The sequence below is a fragment of the Eublepharis macularius genome, chromosome 6, assembly GCF_028583425.1.
Source record: "Eublepharis macularius isolate TG4126 chromosome 6, MPM_Emac_v1.0, whole genome shotgun sequence".
NCBI classification, from domain to species: Eukaryota; Metazoa; Chordata; class Lepidosauria; order Squamata; family Eublepharidae; genus Eublepharis; species Eublepharis macularius.
Genome location: NC_072795.1, coordinates 631,050 through 649,764, shown reverse-complemented (window position 1 = coordinate 649,764; position 18,715 = coordinate 631,050). Strand labels below are relative to the sequence as shown.

Below are 18,715 nucleotides of genomic sequence, written 5' to 3'. Positions count from 1 at the left end.
GGATGGGCCTATAAGGGAAACATGATGGCACCTGGGAAGCCTTTGGCAAAAAAGGCTTCCCTCCCCCAGAGCTGTGGGCAGGCAGGGCCTGGTGCTCCCTTGGGGCCCCGGAGAGAGGGGAGAACCACCACAGTGCAGTCTTTGCCTGAGAGAGAGGCTCAGCACCCACGTCTGAACAGATTGGCCCTCCCCTTTAGGAGTGCGGAAGTGCCCAGAAGCGCCCCCTTCTCCAAGCCCCGCAGCACTGGCTGCTCACACAGTCCCCAAGGAACTCAAAGCCAGCTGCTTGGCTGCTCCAGGCACTCAGTGGCCCATTTAAAATTAATAAAGCAGCCCATGTTTTATTCTGCCTTTCCTTCAAGGTCAGGCCCCTTTGGTGTTTGCCTTTTTTGGGGCATGGAGGTCACTGGCGGTGCGTGGGCGGGGGGGGGGGGGAGAGCTATTTGTGAATTTCCTGCATTGTGCAGAGAGTTGGACTAGATGACCCTGTTGGTCCCTTCCAACCCTGGGATTGTAAGGTGTTCAGAATGGCACCCATTGCTCTCGGGAAGCTGCAGGTGGTGCAACACGGCTGTTTGCTTACTAGTTGGTAGACATGGATACCAGGCACACATCAAGCCGACTTTGCACATGGACTCCCTATTTGCTTATGGCTTCAGGAGGGCAGAAGTGTAGGTATGCGGCAGGAGAGCAAGATGCAGGTTCAGGAGCCCCTGAAAGACCAACTATGATTCCAAGGTATGAACTTCTGAGAATCGGAGCGGAAAAAAGGAGACCTTATAATCCAGGCAGGGGCTGGGAGAGGCATTTGGGGTCCCTTTCACGGTGAAGACTCTTGATTTTGCATTTGTTCTGTTTACTTAATTTGCACCCAGCCTTTCTTCCCAGCAGCGGGACACAGCAGCTTGCTTGATTCTCCGCTCCTCCACTTTATGCCCACAACAGCCCTGCGAGGCAGGCCAGGCTGTGTGTGTATCTCTGGCCCCGACAAGCGCCCGGGGCAGGGCGGAACTCAAACCTGCCTCTCCCGGGTCCTGGTCCGGTGCTCTAACCGCTGGGCAATGCCGCCTCCCACCGGTACAGCCAGGGACCTCCCCCCCGCCACACACCCCCAAAGCGGTGCGGACCCCCGGGGCCGGAAGGGGCCTTCGGGACCCCCCCCCCCACCTCCAGCCCGCCCCCTCGCGCCGCCCCGGGACAGCTGATTCCGCGCCGGGAACGGCCCCCCCTCCGGCCCCCTCCCCTCCCGGGCGCCGCCTCCCGAGCCCCCCCCGCCCCTCCCTCTCCCCCCGCCCCCCCGGGGAAAGGCTCGGCCCAGCCAGCGCCAAGGCCCCTCCCTCTCCGTCCCAGGGCAGAGCCTCGGCCCGGAACGCGCCGCCCCCGAAGCCCGCCCGCCCGCCCTCCCGGCCGCCTTCCCACAGGGCTGGGCTGGGCTGGGCGAGCGGAGCCGGCAGCCCCCGAGACCCCCGGGCGGGGAGGCGAAGCGGCGCCTGGTGCTGGGCGCGGCCGTCGGGGGCCGCCTTTCTCGCGCCCCGTCGCCCCGGGCCCGGCCGGCCGTCCTTGAGGGCAGGCAGGCGGGCGGGCGGAGGCCGGGCGGGGGCGGGGGCGGCCTGACGCGCGTCGCCGGGTCCCCACGAGCCGGGCTGACCTGAAGCGGGGCGAGTCCTTGAGGCCCTCCTCGAAGTCCACGGCCACCCTCATCGCTGCGCTGGGCCCGCGGCGGCGGCGGCTGGGAGAGGGCGGGGTGGGAAGCGCCCCGCCCCCTTGCGAGGGCCGCTCCCCCCGGCCAATGGGAGAAAGGCGACGTTACTGCCGCCCCCCCCCCCTCGGCGCAGAAGAGGCCTTTCTGCCGGCCAATAGTGAGCGAAAGCAGGGGCCCGCCGGGCCAATCCCCGGGCCCCGTCCCGCCCCTTCGGCCGGCCCTCGGTGAATGACAACTGCCGGCCCTCCCCCCTCCCCGCCTGGCAGGCCGGCCAATCCCGAGGGGAGACGATTCCCGGAGGGAAGCCGCCCTCTTCGTCTGGAGTCACGCGGTGCCGTTCCACCTATCCCAGCGCGCTTCGGCCGAGGCCTCCCTCCTCGGGGCGCAATTCCGTAAGAGGCGTCCGCAGGGGGCGTGTCCTTGCCCTCCAGCAGCCCCGCCCCTGGGCGGCAACGCGTGTGCACGTGTGAACGCGCAAGCCGGGCCTCCCAGCGCCGGGCCCGAGGGAGGCGTCTCGACCAAGGCCAAGCGCTCCCAGGGGCCGAAGAGCCTCCGAGCAGCGCCAGCTTCGTCCTCGGCCGCGGGCGGGAAAGCGGCCGGCCCCGACGGCGCCCGTCCAGGCAGCCGAGCCTGGTGCAACAGACGCGGGGCCGGGAGCCAGGCTGCGGCGGGGAAGGGGGGGGGGGTTGAGAGCCCACCAGGGAGGAGGCGCCAGGAGCTGGACCCCCCTCCCCCCCCGGGGGCTCTCCCCAGAGCTGCCTTCAGTGGGACGTTTCAAAATGTTGCCATGGAAAACTAATCAAGACTTGCTACGCCCGAGGTGCGTCGTTTGATAAAGGTCGAGGGAGCCCCACCCCGCAAGCACCAAGTCATCATTACTGACCCATGGGGGGGGGGGTTTGCCATGGCCTCCCCCGGTCATCTACGCTTTACCCCCAGGAAATTGGGCACTCATCTTACCGACCTCGGAAGGATAGGCGGCTGAGTCAACCTTGAGCCGGCTACCTGAACCCAGCTTCCGCCAGGATCAAACTCAGGTCGTGAGCAGAGCTTGGGCTGCACTGCAGTACTGCCACTTACCATGCTGTGCCACGGGGCTATTACATATATTGTTTTATACAGAGTAATAAAAGGTAACCAAAAGTCAAAATTTTATATGGTTCTCTTTACCGGACTAAGTGAAATAGGTGCAGCTAAAAAGGAGCCAAAGGGGAGGGGCCAAACAGAAGAGGCGGATTAGGCGAAAGGGCCCGGACCCAAAAGACCCTCCCCTGCTTGCCAGATACCTGCCCCGATTGCATTCTGCTGGGCAATGCCGTTTGCCAGAATTGTCTACTGTATTCTGTACAGATCATCTGAGGGTGTCTTAACTTCTGGTGTTAAGTGCAGGAGAGCCAGGGGGCCCCCTCCATTTATCTGTTGCAAATATGCACTTTCACTTTTCTAGCAAGTGTCCTTGAAGGAGAGCTGCTAGCAGCTGACATTGTGCCTCTTCCCAGAGACTGGGATATTTTGCTTTGTACTTCAGGTGGTCTAAACTAATCCGTTCCCATGTGACTTCTTTGGGGTTTCGCACCGGAATGTCAACAGACCCGGGAGGGCGGGAAGTTTTCCTATCATAGGTTTACATCCCTCCTCTCCTCCTCCCCTCCTCTATAGTTGACCAGTTTCTTTCTGCCCTCCATGCATCTGACGAAGAGAACTGTGATTCTCAAAAGCTTATGCTACAATAAAATTGGTTAGTCTTAAAGGTGCTACTGGACTCTTTTTGATTTTATAATGGCCAGGCCTTTGTTTGAATTCTCACTTCTGCCGATTTCTGCACCTTCCAGCGAACAGCTGTACTGCATGGAGCTCAATAAAGCTGCTTCAGCTGGAACACACCTGCGTGTTAACTGTGCAGGGCTGGAGGGACCCGACTGCCAGGGACTGCCAGGCCCACAAAACTCTGGACCTGCCACTGACTCAGCTCATAAGCACCAGGATTTTAAAGCCAAGACTACTCCTCTTGCCTCCAGAAACGGACTTCCGCCTTGCTGGCTGAGCCAGGGGTGTGTGCGCTGCTGCTAGGGGGGTTGTTTTAGAATCCCTTTCTTTTATGGTCCCTGGTTGCAGCAACTTGCAACCCGATTTATGTCTAGTCCACCTTCCACACTGGGACTCAAGGAGGATTACACAGTACAAGTAAATGCAATGAATAGGATAAGAGATCTAATAAACAATGTAATAGGACTAGGATTACAGAGATCAGAAACAAAACTTAAACATTAGACGTGTTAAACAATGACAGCAAGTAGAAAACAATGCAGTGAGAACCTGGTAACACAACAGGCAGCACAGTTCACACTCCTGTTTCTTTTATTAAAACACCTTCACGAGCCGTTCCAGTACAACAGAGCACTGTGGCTTTTATGCCCTCCTGAACAATCGCTTCACATAGTTTGCAGAACCACAGAAGTTCAGGAGCCTTCCTGACCGCCCTGGGCCACCCCATGGGACTGGAGAGGCCCACCCGTTTCAAGCTTGCAGGTCGCCAGAATGAAGCCTCAGGCTGCAAATGACCAATGCTCTACTAAGGGCCGGTCTTTTTACTGGAACAAAGCAGTGAGCTAGGAAAGGCCCTTTCCTTCCACGTCAGTATCAAAGAGACAAAGACTGCCTACAGAAGGCCAGGCAGCTTGCACAGACTGGGCATCCCTTTGTCTTGTGCACTTCCATTGACCACCTGGGCACATACACACGGCACCTGTCCTAGGTATAGAGAAGCCGGGGCTTTACAAAAGTCCCACACAAAGCTCAGTAAACTACAACATGAGTTTCAGTACTTTATTCAGACTTCACACTCACATGGTAGACAGTAAGTCACCTTAAATTAGACCCATAAAATTGTATGGAGCTGTCAACACACCAAATTTAAATCAAAATTAAGGAACAAAGACAAAGCAGAGCTTTCCACACTCGGGAGTATTTGTGCGTGCGCATAATTAGAATGAACATGAAAACAAACTCTTGGCTTCCCCTTCACAGTCCTCGAGCAGGACCCCACGGCGGCGGCTGGCTTTCCACCTCGCCTGCCCTAACTCTGCTTCCAGGCTCTCTAATGCCTGTGGCATTCCCACAACCTGCTGGACTAGCCATGCACTGGACAGAGACAGAGAAGAGGCCAGAAGGCAGCGGTCAGAAGAGGACAGATGCTTGGGATTACCGGAGAGAACACTCGCTTTCGCGAGTGTGGATTGTCAAAGGTGATGTCTCTCTCTGAAGGCAGAGCCACATGCCCAAGGGACTCTTGAGTGGCACATGAGAAGGATGGAACAGAAAGGTGAGAAAGCCAAAGGCAGCGGTCCAAAGCCGAGTCCATCACAGGCAGAACAGAGCGTGACAAAGCACCACCACGTGTTGAAGTCTTCCCACCATTTTCAGACTTCGATCATCCCACATCTCAGGAACCCGAGAGGACATGCAAAAACCATTCTCCCTTTTTTTTGGCCACAAACATGAATGTGGCGCCCTTCTCTCGAGAGCTAGCTGTGCAGAAAACCTTTGTTGCATATTGACCAGCTCAATTATGAAACCGGGGTGGGGGGGGGGAGGAAGGAAACCAGGAAATTCTACCAAAAAGGAAAGCTACTCTACTAATCTAATCCCTTCTTTTAGTAGATCTTGCAAAGTGCCGGGAAGTTCAATACAGGTGCAATTATTCTTGGCTGCGTAGTTTGGCACATCAATGCCACAGCCCTTCCTCATGCAGCCACTTAAAGGAAGAACAGAGCACAAGAGTGACTGTTTTGCATGTTTCGAAACCAGAAAGAGGAGCGACATGAATGTGCCAAGGTCACCAGCACCGCGCCACATTCTTCGGCAGGTGATGAATGGAGTGGTCTTCTCTGCAAAGAGGCACAAGAATACACCAGCTTGGCAAAGTTTCCACCTGCCCAACAGACAAGCTCTGACCATCACCACCGTTCTTGGCAATACAAAAGTGAGAGCTCCTACGCTCCCCAGTACTTGAGCCAGAACTGCAGAGCAGTGAAGCAGCGAATACAGAGGTCTGGTCTGGCCTGGCCTGAGGAGCAGCTAGAGTCCCGAGCAGACTTCTTCTAGGCTGTGTGCCACGTTCTCGAGCGGATCGCTAGGCGCCGGCGCTGCAGGGAAGAGAAGACAGACAAGGTTTCTCAGAGGGGGAAGCTCACTCGCATCACAAAACACGCGAGCCGCGCCGGAAGCAGATCCACCAGTCTCAGTTCTCTGTCAGTGGCCTGGGTGTCTTGACAGAGTGGAAGGGAAGCCCAACACCTCAGGCTCTTGGAAGAGGCACGTCGCTCCTGGCCCTTCCCTGGGATCCAGGTGTCCCAGGAACGCTCCTAGGCTTAGGTGGGGCCAGAGCTCTGATCAGCCCTCTCCAATAGCTCAGCCCCACTTTATCACGAAATCCACAAGAGGCCCGAGCATCGCTGAATTAAGTCTCACGGCTGAAACAGCAGCAGTCCAAGAAAGTACACACCCTGTACAGGAAGGATTTTGCTCCCCCACATTCCTTCTCTTCCTTCCACGACCTTCAATAAAACCATCCGCGTCCCACCGACACTCAAGGGCACTGACAGGTCGGGGAACTGCAGCCAAAGGGGCTCTGCCTCCCTGGCTCCTGTGCCAGACAGCTGGTGCCCCAGGCCAGAGCTCTTTGCTCAGCCAAACACTTAGAACCACCTCCACCACCCAGCATCTCTTTTGGTTTGTCAAAGGAGACGACTTGGGAGTGCACCAGCCATTCTCACCCCACCCCACCCCCAGCCTCCAACCTGCTTCCCACCCCCGCCCTCAGCAAACACACTGCACTTTTCCAGGATCTGCTAGCAGCTTTACAACTTCACAAGCTGTGCAGGAACTGTACGCAAGGGAGAGTGCAGTCCTATGGGCTGAGAGCCTGGGCAGGATTGTCTTCTTGTGCCAGGAGACAAATCTTTTGAACAGCTTCACTGAAAAGGGTGAGGCTCTCAGGCCTAAAGACTGCAAGTTCAGGCCACGATTCCCCTCCCCTCTACCATGCCTCACGCCGAGAGAAGGGAGAGGGGCAGAAACAGGGCCCCCCTTGAGGCAGGGGGGCAGCCTGGAGGCTCCTGCAGAGGAGAAATGGGCATCCACGGCAGAAGTGAGAACGCAGCAAAGCCCCCACGAGAGGAAGAAGCAGGAAGGCGCCTGGCACCTGCTCCCCAGGGAGACCCACAGCACCCCTCCCTTTCCCTTCTTCCCTTTGCTCTTCAGCAGTCACCGTAAGACTCTTACGTTATACCCCACCGTCCTATAGTAAGCAGCCATAAAGATCATTTTATGGAAAGGCCTGAAAAAATATTAACAAAATAACGCTTTCTGAATTACACCAATACTCTTCCTTCAGAAAGGCCGAACGCTTTTTATAGTAAAGACAGCAAACCTTTTAGCACTGAGAGCCAGCAACAAGCTAATCAACTGGCCCCTCTGAGACAGCCCCAGGCCAGGAAGAGAGGGGCTCTCCCCTCCTCTGGCAGCCCATTCCAGATGGCAGGAAGCAGCAGTGGCTAGAAAAGCCTATGTCTGGGCAGCACACGAGCCCAGCCATCCGACGGCAGGCAGCCACAAGCACCAAGTGAAAGAAGCCGGCACATGGCTTCCTGCCCAAAGACCCTGTGCTTCCCATATACAAGCCCCAGCCCATGAAGGGCTTTACAGATATGGGCCCACACCTGACACTGAATGTGAAACTGCACTGGACATTCACTGAGGTTTCCACGTGGTCTTTAAGGGCAGCTCCACACTGGATGCCATCGACATACTCATGAACCCCAATCCTAAAGCGAGGGCCAATCTCATTCACGAATGCTAAGAGTCACACACGCATCAGCTGGGGATTCAGACCCTCCAATGACTCCCTTCGGAGTCCTACCCTACCCAAATGCAGCCCCGCCCTTGGCTCTGGATGCTTACGTGGGATTAAGCAGCCCGCAGTCTCAGATTGCCGAGCGCGCCAACGGCACCAAAGGCATGCCGCGCCTTGGCCCAGTCCCAGCTTCAACTGGCCGTGGCCCACCTGCTCTGGCCTCCGCCCAGCCAGGCCTGAAGCCAGACAGAAAGGCACCTGGGAAAGTCAGGAGTTGGCTCAGCCACCCTGCCGACTAAGGGCAAATCAGAGGCTGACCTTCAAATGGGCTCTATCTTGCTGAACTAGGGAAGGCTTTCTCAGGGAAGATTTAGTTGGTTTGGAAGGAATCCCTGCTCCAGAGCAGAGTTAACGATCTTGACAAGGGGCACTGCCCCCTTCTCACAGCATGATGCCCACGGGAAGGAGAGGCAGGACACAAGCCGCAGGAAGCGGCCGTCACAGCTCCTGGGAGGTGACCTATGCTGGTCCGGGACCCCCCCCCCAAGCATCCCACTGACAAGATGGTGCTTCTCAATCCCCTGGCATATGACCGACATTCGACTCTGTGTCCTGCTTGGATTAAAGAGGTTTTCAGTGCAAAGTTCAACAACTAACAATCACATTAACAACCACAAAGCAGTCACTCCTCGGTGCCTCCAGGCTGTTGATAGACCTACACAATTCTGCTTCAGCAGATGTTCTGGCGGGAGGGGGGCTGCCTCACAGGTTTTCAAACCGGCCTGATGGTCAGGCTCAGCAAAGTCTTTCACCCGTGAAACGTGCTCTTTTTATTGCTCCAGGCTGGCTAAAAAAATAAGGGGGGGGGGTGGACTGCCTCAGCAAGCCGGAGGTCAGAGCACTGCCCAGGGTCTCAAAATACCCCAGACTGTCCTGGAGGCCCACGGGGCACATTTATCTGAGGGAAGGGGTCACCCAGACCAACCTGACTGGCCCCCAGCCTGTATGGAGGGGCCCGATGCTACAGATAAGCAGAGCCAGGGGATGCCCCTCGTTAGTATGACCTGTCATGACCGGAGACGGAACCAGCTGACCCCGAAGTCCTGAGCCTGAGGTGGCAAAGCTCCCTTGGGGAGGATACCGAAGGCCCCACCAGCCACGAGGTCTCTCAAGCCAGCCAAGCCCCAGACAACCTTTAACTCCTCAGCGCAAGCATCAATCAGGCAGAGTGTCAGCCAGGAGGGGCCCTACCCTGGATTCAGTCCAGGCAGGCCACTCTGCACCACCCGTGCAAAGAGAAAGACGGTCGGAGAATGCAGCTCGCCCAAATCCCAACCGTGTTCTCTAGCTCAGGGTTGATAGAAGGAGGAGCCCTGCTGCAGCCACCAGAGGCAGAGCTGAGCTGCTCCAAGCCACGTTTCAGTCAAGCACGCCAGACCCAAGAGGAAACACCACACTAGGAAAGGCAGCGTAACACTGTACAACGATGCCAGGGGCAACACAGGGGTAAACTGACAGCTTCCCTTCTCACACTGCTTGGGCTGAACCAGAGGCCGGACAGGTGGCAAGCACCGCGTCTCCACAGCCCATCACACAAAGCCAACACCTCTGTTACCGCCACACCTCCGGCTCCCACGCAAGGCACACTCTCCGCTTTTCTCCCTGCGGAGACCCAGCAGTCCTCCGAAGAACCAGGGCCGGCCCTGGCAGAACCCCCTCCGGGACACAACCGAAGGGCTTCCCAGCCACCGCCACCCCCCGAGAGACAGCAACAGGCCTCTTTGCCCCACTCCTGGGCCAGCGCCTCAGCTGGAGGAGGACGGCTCCGTCTCCCTCAGCCACCTGTTCCAAGGCACAGCAGCAGTGCCAGTTGGCACCTCCTGTTTCCTGCCCCAGCCCTGCCCAGTCAAACATGATTCCAGGACGCTCTGAAAGCCCCAGCCAGCTTACTCTGGAGCACGCCCCTCGCCCTCGCCCTCCAGACTTCCAGCCAGAAGAGAGCACAGCTCCTAGTTCCAGTCAGCTGTCTGAGCTGCACTGCCAGCCCCAGGCAGGGGAGGTTGTCTTGCAAGCGTCTCTCTCTCTCTCTCTCTCTCCCCCAAGTCTGCAATTCCAGGCAGACTTACTCAGCAGGAAAACCTGCCAGAGCAAGCAGGGACTTCTGAGTCAACTCGCTGAGGATGGCTCTGCCCGTGATATACCTTCCCTTCCATGCGCTCCCAAAGTTTTCAGCCCACCTGGGCTGTGTCTGGTCGAGGGCCTGCCGAGGCAGGCAGCAGACAGGAGGCCCTGCGCTCCGTGCCCCTGGCTGCCGGATGGCGAGGCCCAGCAGGCCCAGCAGGCCCGCTCGCCATCTCGTCGGCTGCGACCCAGCAGTCCTCCTGAGCAGCCCAGCGCTGTGGGGCTGCCAATGTCATTCTGTGCCACTGTGCTCCTCTGGGTAGAGAGATTATTCCCACAGCCCTTTTTAATGCCACCAAAGCTTACCCCAGCCCCGCTGTGCATGTTATCCCTTTTTCTGACAAACAAGCTACCTCAGTTTATAGATTCAGAAAGCACACAGGAAAAGGTAAAGGTCTCTGTGAGGGAAGCAAACACAGACAAATCCCCAACACTGCTACTCCAGTACGTGTCAAGCAGCAAGGTTTGTGAATGAGACCACCAGGTTGGTGCGCCTCTGTGAAGGCCAGGCATAAGTTTATTCTACTGATGTTCACCCACGGACGTCTCGAGAGAAAGTGCTCAATTTATTCATGTGAAGGATGCTCCCAGCAGAGAATGAGGGAAGGAACAGAGACAAGGAAGGGGATTGGAAGAGAAAAGTTCTTTCCCTCTCCAAACCGATGCACTTAAGACACAAACGGACTCAATTAAAGGTGAAGCAGAAGGATACATTCCGCCTGCGGGATGCTGCATCTGGAATGTAAATACAAATGTGAACGGTGGGTTGAGAAAACAGACACCAGCCCCACTCCAGGCTCAGCTGTGGCACAGTTCAGACATAGGAGCCTGGCCTCAGAGCTGGAATGGCAGGTACTAACTTGCATTCCACACAACTCAACAACCCCAGGGGCTGCCTTCTTGGGGAAAATTAGAATGGCTGCAATCTCTCAGTTTAGGTCTCCACAGCTCCCTCTTCCAGCTCAAAGAGAAAATGGTCCTCAGACACTCTCAGCTTGTCTGCACAGAAGCAAAGCTGGCTACAGCACGTCCAAAAGAGAAGGCTCTGCTGCCCAGAGCGCAGATGCCACACAAAGCCCTGGTTGGGAGACAGCCAAGATACCAACTCTTGCTCAGGCAGAAACCAAGAGCATGGCCCAGATGCAGGGCTGCAAGAATCCGAGTCAGAGCATGGGGGGGACCTTATGCCAGCACAGAGCCGACTGGAAACGATTCCCAGCCATACACCATAGGCCCTCCCTAGCAGCTTGTGGAGTTGAGAAGCAAAGCCAGAGAGAGAAACCCCTCTCTTGGCGCGTGCTTTGAGAATAAAGGGCTCACCAAGTTCTGGGCTCATTTGTTCTGAGCTTGCTGCATCCCGCATCTCTTCCTCGTCCTCTTCCTCATCGGCTGCATCACCCCGCAGTTCCTTCTCAATCAATTGCCTCGCAAGTTTGATGTTCTGAGCTTCATTGTAGTGCATTTTTCTCTTCATTTCAAACTGCCTTTTTTTTTCTGCAGACACAAATATTCAGTCATAGCATCTTTGCCTCTTAAAACCGGTCCAAGGGCACACCGAGGGGGTGTAACTCTTCCCAGCTTCCACACATACCCCACCAGACCACCCCTGCTGGCTGCCATGAGAGGACACGGAGCTTGATGGAAGAGGCAGCTCTCACACCGAAAAAAGGGTCCGAGGAAAGTGGGTGCATCCATGCTAGTAGCAAGCATGGATACGGATCATCCATCTATCCCAGAAGCTGAGGGCAGCTACAGCCCAAAGCAAACTGCACGCAAATTAAGCTGCTCTCAGATCAAAAGCCACTCCCACCCTCTGCCACTTTGTAGATGTTAATCATCCCAAACCCAGTCCAAGAGGGCGGTTCTGCTGTGCTTCTGAAAGCACTAGGATCAGTACTGGGGAGATGATCCAGGACCAGGGAGGCCTGGGTTCAGGTCCCCCCTCTGCCATGAGGTTTGCTCTCTCAGCCTGACCTCCCTCACAAATGAGAATCAAATGAGGGTGGGAGAACCATGGGCTTCAAAGCTCTTGCTTTAACAATCCAGTCAGCTGACAAAGCATCGTGAGTCTACTGCAAATCCCACCTGCGATCTTCTTTGGATGGCCCCTGGCAAGTTTTTACCTCTACCTCACCTTCTCCTCTGAGAACTGGGAATCATCACCACACAGTGGCTGTAAGGCTGAGAAGGCAGAGCTATTCAACCCTCGCTCCTCAACAAGAATAACTTGCTTGCTATTTCACTCCTGCTATTGCCTGGGGACCGTCAACAAAGCAAGAAGTACCGAGCTCTTCTGGGGTCAGTTCCTCCTCTTCCTCCTCCTCCTCCTCTTCATCACTGCTCTCTTGTGGAGCAAGGATCTTTGGTCCTTTCCCTTCTGCTGCAGCTTCTAACCTGCACAAATGTATCACCAGGAGGAGGTACAACTTACGACACGGTACAGGCCAGCAAGACTCCAATCCCACCCCCCCCCCCAGGAGCCAACGCAACCATGCCCGCTGCTTGGCCTGCAGCCTGGGCCGTGCCAGGAGGCAGCTGCTCTCCCCCTGTGGCAGCACTGGGTGGCTGGCAATGCGATTAAGAGCTTCCGTTCAGGACACTTTTCAACATCGTTCATTTTCATTCTAAAGGAAGACATGTAAGCTGATTTCATTGGGATTTATTTATACTGGATTTAAAAAAAAATCATGCTAAGGCTTTTCCAAAAAATAACCTGGTTTAAGCATACACATGACCACTTAAAAGTGAATCACAACCATCTAACGGCGAGATCGCATTCAAGGCTGCCGTTCCAGTCCCAGAGGGAAAATCTGCAGCTCTGAGGCGAAGCGTTCTAGGTGAAGCACCCCCCGTGCATGCCTTTGTGTTCGTTCTTGTAGGACCCAAGATCAGCCCAGAGGTCTTGGATATCCTCCAGCTTACCTGCAGAGCCCCATAAGGGGCCATCTGGTATTCTTATCGCACGCACTCCACCGAAAGCACTCTCTCGTTTGCCACACCGCTCTGCTTCCAAAAGCATGCCCTCCCCTCCCTGCTGGAGAGCTCAGGCCCCTTCCAGCCCCATCCTAGGTATGTCCCACCGTGTTCAGTGAGATTTAATTTCCAACGGATGCCTGCAGGATTGCGACACTGCCCAGTGTTCTTGCAAGGGGAGAACCAAAGAGCAAACAGCCTCCCAACAGATCCAACTCTGCAATGCACATGGGCCTCTCAACTGCGGTGTGTGTGTGTGTGTTGGAATTAAGAGTACCTAAAGCTTGCATTGAGTACCTGCAAGCCAGCATGCAGTTATTGCTCTACTTGTTGGCATGCACGCTTGTTCAGAAAACGATTGGGGAAAGAACAGAGGAGAAGGAAGAAAGCATCCGCTTGGACTGCCAAAGGCATACACAGTTATCCTTTTGGGGTAAAGGCTGGCTACCCACTGGAATGGGGATGGAGGAGAATAGCCAAAGACCATGCAGGGGGGAAGGATGTGTACCAGCAGCATGCTACGAAGGAGTCACGACAGAGAGCAAAAGACAGCAGCTCAGAAGCATCAAGCTGGAGAAGTGGGGGCCGGGGGGGGGGGTGGGAACGACGACTCAGGGATACACAGCTGGGCATGTGAGTAATCCCAAAAGCCACGGACCTGAGAGGCATTTGCTCCAAGGAAGAGAGCAAACAGGAGGGCCCCAAAGGCTGCCAACAGAGGCAGGGAAACGGGAGCTTTCCTCAGTGCAAGCATTGAAAGAGCAAGCAGAGAGAAAGCAGGCCAGCAAGCAAAGAACGTTGTCCCAGGAAGCAGAGGGGCAAAGAAAGGGGGCGGGGGGCGACCACTGAGCCTTGACTTAAAGGCAAAGCTTCCAGGCTGCCCAGCACACTTACTTTCTAGCCAGCACATCTGCAGTCAGGGCTTCACCGGATTCCGTGTCACTGCCAGCATCTTCGTCGTCTCCTACCATGCTAACAGGATAAAAACAGAATTTGGTGCTGAAAATTACACATTGGTCACCAAGGTGGAGGTATTTCATACATCAAAAAGAAAAAAGCTCTGCATTCTTGGACCTTCTTGCTTCAAGTAGGTCACCAAACGATCTACAGGGCAGTATATAAAACCAAAAAAACGTAAGAGTCAACAAAGCCGTGAAATCTGTGACCACAATAATTTTAAAACTATAAAACCACGGAGATCCAGCAGAAATCTGCAACGGTAGAGCCTGGGACAAATCAGTCCTTGACTCAATGTAAGAAAATGGCTAAAGCTAGAGAAGTTCAAAGATCCGTATCCGACAACAGGAACCCCTTTCCAAAGGGGCAGGAAATAAACCATTTGTTAATGTCTGCAGGAGGGCTGGTTTTTAGAACTCTGAAAAGTAAAGACCAGAACTAATCGGTGGGAGAGGGGACCAAGCATGCACACTACAGAATAACAAGAGATTGCGCGGATTTAAGACATGTTTAACCCACACAATCCCAATGGCTGCCAGTCACTCCAAACCTACATCTAAAGAAACGGATTTCTAAAAAGCCGCAAGAAGTCTCGTCTGCCAGACAGCTGCAGAAGGTTCTTGAGTTTTCATTGCCTGACAAACTATACGAAAGCAAAGCCCAACGCCGGGTTGCCTTCACAGCCCTCAAGGGGCCACGAGCGCTCCGGCAACTAAGCCTCTGCAGCAGTGCCCGGCCTGCACCACTTCATCGCACACAGTTGCTGAATCACATCTGATGACGGTGTGGGGTCATTTTGAACTACGTAAACCCACACTGTCCTTATCACAGGGTGACAGCTTATATCCCACCCCATATACACAACCAAAACCCAACGACAACATTATTAATTTCAAAACTATTTATTAAACATTTAATACTTCTGGTTGAAAGAAAAATTTGCTAAATGCAAAGAATTACCAAAGTTTAAAAAAACCCCATGCATTTCCTAGCTTTCCAGACGGTTTTTCAAAATGCCACCCGCATTCACCACACAAGAGTGCTGACACAGAAGCTGGTAATCTTCACGCCGGCAGGAATCCCGGTCAGCTGACCTTCCAAGCATCTTCTCCTGCTGTGAAGTTAAGGACTTGGTGGCCACCAAGGCTTGACGCAAGGGACTTGCTGAGGTGTCAGGAACCTCACATTCTTTGTTTTATCTGTACATGAATTAACTGCTCTTCAATCTCAGCCAAGAACATGCACCGTCTCTTCGTAAGAGACTTCTGGCTCCAGGCAGACGTGGCCCAACAAGTCCGGTAATGGAACGGCTTCTGCAGAGGGAAGTCCCGCCTCACCCACCTCCTGGAGCCAATTACCAGGCATCTACAAGAGTGGACTGGTAGGCATGGTATTCTTGGACTCCCAACACGTGCTTGACCAGGCAGCTCACCAGAGACTGCTGAGCAGGCGTAGCAGTGAGGGACTGAGAAGGCAGGTCCTCTTCGGGATTAAAAATTGGTTCACAGGAAGCAAGGAGCAGGGAGAGACGGACAGCCTCACAATGGAGGGAAGTGAGCCTTTGAGTCCCACAAGGATCGGGACCAGTGGGGCTAGAGCAATTTAATTGGTTCCTAAACGATTTGGAACTGGGGATGAGCGGCGCAGGAGCCAGATTTGCAGACAACTATGTAAAAAACTAAAGCGGACTGTGGAGAGCAACAAGATTTGTCTAAACTGGGTGAGTGGACCACAGCATGGCAAATGAAGTCCAATGTGATGATCAAGGGGCTGGGACACCCTTCCTACAAGGAAAAGCTGATAAAGAGTCTGGGCCTGCTCAGTGGAGAAAAAACACGGCAAAAGGGGGGTGGGGGGAACTGACGGAGAAAATGGACGGGGAGGATTTTTTCTCCCTTCCCCACAGTCCCAGAATATGGGGGCAGACAATGGGCAACAGATTTAGGACAGACAAAAGGAAGTTCTTTACTCAACAAGTAATTCAACTGTGAACTTCACCGCCAGCGGACGAACGGCAGCCAGGAGCACAGATGACTTCAAAAGGGGTGAGGCAGATTCACAAAGGACGGGTCCTTCAAAGGCCGCTAATCATGGTGACTGAAGGGAGCTTCCATACTCGGAGCGCAGCACACCTCTGAAACCCAGTGCTAGGAGGTAACCGGGGGGGGGGGGTTGGCCTCTCCGCCCTGTTCGCTGGCTCTTCAGGGCAACTGGTTGGATGCCGAGTGCAGCAGGATGCTGAGCTAGACCGACCCTCCCTGGTCTGAGCCAGCAGAGATTTCCCGATATCTCATGTTGAAAAACAGAGTCACTGGCCGCCTACTAGTTGCCATTCTGATCAAGTGGTCAAAACCACCCACTCGCCTTTACTATCCGATTTCCTACACTCTCCACCCACTGAACAGTCAGCGGGTGCATGGCACAGAGCAGCATCACAGCTTTTGATCTCTTGGGCTCATAGGAAACAAAGATGTTTCCCCAAACCCAAAGGAAAAAGTACAGGATCTCCTTTCTAGGACCTGGCTGTATTTCTTTAGGCGCATCACCCCTGAAACATGAGAAAAGCCCGGCTGGATCCGATAATCCCTCCTCTCTGTGACTCTGTGGAGCTCAAGCAGATAATGGTTTGATGAACCCTCTCCAGACTTATGGTTGCAGAGAAGCAAGGACGCCTGTGTGCTGATCTCACGGTTGCCTCAGTTCATCGTAATCAGCTGCTCAAACGGATGGCAATAAATGATTTCTGCTTTGTTTTCATAAAGAGGCTGCCATTTCTTGGCTATGACAGGATGGTTCTCAGTCTGCTGACTGCTTCTGCTTCCTGTACGAAGACGGACAGAATATTTTCTAAGAAAAAGAGGCTGAAACCGTCCACTACTGTGACTCTTCTGCCGGCCGAGTCAGATCGTTCAAGGCCCGTATCTTTTCATTCTTGGGAGCTGCTACATTCTGCCACCCTTGATTGCCACAGGGTGCTCATCCTGTGTTTCGGGCATGGTTCTCAGCCCTCTGCTCTTCCTCACTGGCTACGGGGGCATTCCTTGCCCACACCACTAAGACTGCTGGAATTTCTTCTCCTTTTAAGCACCAACTCCATCACAGGAACACCCTTTCCCAAACAACTGCCTTTCTCTGGAATAAAATCACCATCTTGACTGCCTTCAGGTATGTCACCACCAGCCACAGACTGGAAGTTCAACAGCCTCTGCAACAGGAGATGCCGCCGCCTCCTCCTCACCCTGTCCCTGGACTGCAAAACACACAAACAGGCCCTGGATCACTGCAGGATGCCTCCAAAGAAGGTAGGAAAACCGCCACCCCCCACCCCCCATGGCAACGGGTTCCCGCCCAGACCCATCTATTGCATTTTTATCCCACCCACCCACCCCCCTTTGCTCAGGGCAGCATACTTGGTTGTTCTCCCTTCTCTACTCACAGCGACCCCGGCCAGACTGGTCAGCAAGGGCGAGTGGCCGGCCCAGCCTCACACACAGAGCCCCGTGCCCGGCCGCCTGCTTGACCGGATGTCTCCCCAGCCTTACGCTGCTGCTGGGCATCAAGCGAGAAGGCACCCAACACGACTGCACCCCGCCGTTACAGGAGGACGGGGAAGGGGAAGGGAGCAAAGGAAACGCTGGCTGCTGAAGGCGACCCCGCCGTTGACCCGCCGAGGCGCTCCACGCTGCTGCCGCTGAAGTCCTCTCGGGCTGTCCCTGCTCCCTTCCAACGCTTATTCACTGGCCCAAGGGCCTTGCCCGACTGCCTCGGAGGCGCCTTGCGCAGCCCGGACCTCTCCCTCAGACATCCCGCGGGCGCCAGGGAAACCGGGACGGCCGAGCAGCAGGCTCGGGAGGGGCCCCGGCGGCCCCCGGGCGGCCCCAGCCACCACCCCGGGGCAAAGCGGCCGAGGCGCACAACGCCTAGCCGAGAGTCACCGAAGGGCCCGCAAGGCAGGCCTGCCCCGCCCCCCTGGCCCTGGGAGGGGGGGGAGGGGCAGCCCGCTCCTTCCCCCCTCCCCTCCCCTCCCCTCCCTCCCCCCCTCCCGGGCAGGGCCAGGCCCGGCGCCTCCCGCCCCGCCCCCGCCCCGTTCCCCGGCCGGGGCGCACCTGCGGTAGGGCGTGCTGGGCTCGTCGATCTTCATGAGGCCGTAGTCCTTGCCCGGCGGGTGGTAGGTGGCCAGGATGTTCATCTCGTCCCACGTCTGGCTCTTCTTGCTGCGGGCGGGAGGGAGGGAGGCAGGGAGGGAGGGAGGGGCGGTCAGGGCGGTCGGCCTCTCTCTCCCCCCCCCCCTCCTTAGCGGCCTCCCCCTCCCCCTCCCCCGTCCCTCACCCGGCGGCGTCCTCCTCCTGCTCGTGGGCGCGCGGGGCGGCGGGGCCGGGCGCGGGCGGCGGGGGCGCGCCGGGGCCGGGGCCGCCGGAGCCGGAGCGGTTCTTGAGGATGCCTCTGACGGGCCTGCCGGAGCCCGACGCCGCCTTCGCCTCCATCCCGGCCGCCGACGCCGAGCCACGCCCCGCCCTCCAGCGCCGCCGCGCCACGGCGCAGGCGCCGCGGGGGCGGGGCACGCGTGGCGTCACAAGCGGGGCCGAGTCCGGCCGGGAGGGAGGGAGGGGGGGCGGCGCGTGCGCGGAAGCCCGGGAGGAGGGGGCGGGGACGCCGCCACGCCCCGCCCTCTTGCAGCCGCAGCTGCGCGCTGGAGGCCGCTGGCGGCGGGCCGAGGGGGCGGCTGGAGTCAGCCCGGGCCCCGCCTGAAGCCCGCCTGGGGCGCCCGCCGAGGGCCCGGCAAGAGCTGAGGGCCCGCTCGGAAGGAAGGGCAGGCCCGACCCAGGCGGGGCAGGCGCGGCGGGGACGGGGCGGCTCCTCTCTCGCCCGATCCCCGATCCGCTGCGGCTGGCCGCGGGGAGGGGGGGCAGTTCTGCAGGCGGCCCCCGGGGAGGCTGCGGAACTCCCCGCCACGGGGCGTGAGGGCCGCCGGCTGGGACGGCCGGGGAAGGGGAGGGGGCCGCGGGGGGGGGCGCTCGCAGGAGGGCTGCTGGCCCCTCGGGGCGTCC

The 18,715-nt window shown here is 56.7% G+C and overlaps 2 protein-coding genes across 4 annotated transcripts in view; both read right to left on the bottom strand.

The window, feature by feature from the left end:
• Nucleotides 1-1,733, bottom strand: part of ACAP2 (ArfGAP with coiled-coil, ankyrin repeat and PH domains 2) — a 63,980-nt gene extending 62,247 nt beyond the window's left edge. For all 3 annotated transcript variants that reach the window (XM_054982183.1, XM_054982184.1, XM_054982185.1), the window contains exon 1: nucleotides 1,649-1,733. In XM_054982183.1, coding sequence (XP_054838158.1) covers nucleotides 1,649-1,701 — 53 coding nt within the window. In that variant the 5' untranslated portion in view covers nucleotides 1,702-1,733. The remainder of the gene's footprint in view (nucleotides 1-1,648) is intronic.
• Nucleotides 1,734-3,905: 2,172 nt separating this feature from the next.
• PPP1R2 (protein phosphatase 1 regulatory inhibitor subunit 2) lies at nucleotides 3,906-18,165 on the bottom strand. The gene is made up of 6 exons (XM_054982630.1): nucleotides 17,997-18,165; nucleotides 17,774-17,881; nucleotides 13,605-13,682; nucleotides 12,022-12,131; nucleotides 11,058-11,231; nucleotides 3,906-5,847 (listed from the first exon to the last, which is right to left on the bottom strand). The coding sequence occupies exons 1-6, from the start codon at nucleotides 18,149-18,151 to the stop codon at nucleotides 5,780-5,782; spliced, it is 693 nt and encodes a 230-aa protein (XP_054838605.1). The 5' UTR covers nucleotides 18,152-18,165; the 3' UTR covers nucleotides 3,906-5,779.
• Between the last annotated feature and the right edge of the window lie 550 nt (nucleotides 18,166-18,715).

Bases quoted from the DNA above. Each gene is read 5' to 3' on its own strand.
- PPP1R2 (XM_054982630.1), bottom strand. From the start codon at position 18,151: ATGGAGGCGAAGGCGGCGTCGGGCTCCGGCAGGCCCGTCAGAGGCATC. The intron at 12,132-13,604 runs GTAAGTGTGCTG...ACATTTGTGCAG, and splicing joins GCAGATGTGCTGGCTAGAAA to GTTAGAAGCTGCAGCAGAAG. The intron at 11,232-12,021 runs GTACTTCTTGCT...TTGTGTCTGCAG, and splicing joins ACTGACCCCAGAAGAGCTCG to AAAAAAAAAGGCAGTTTGAA.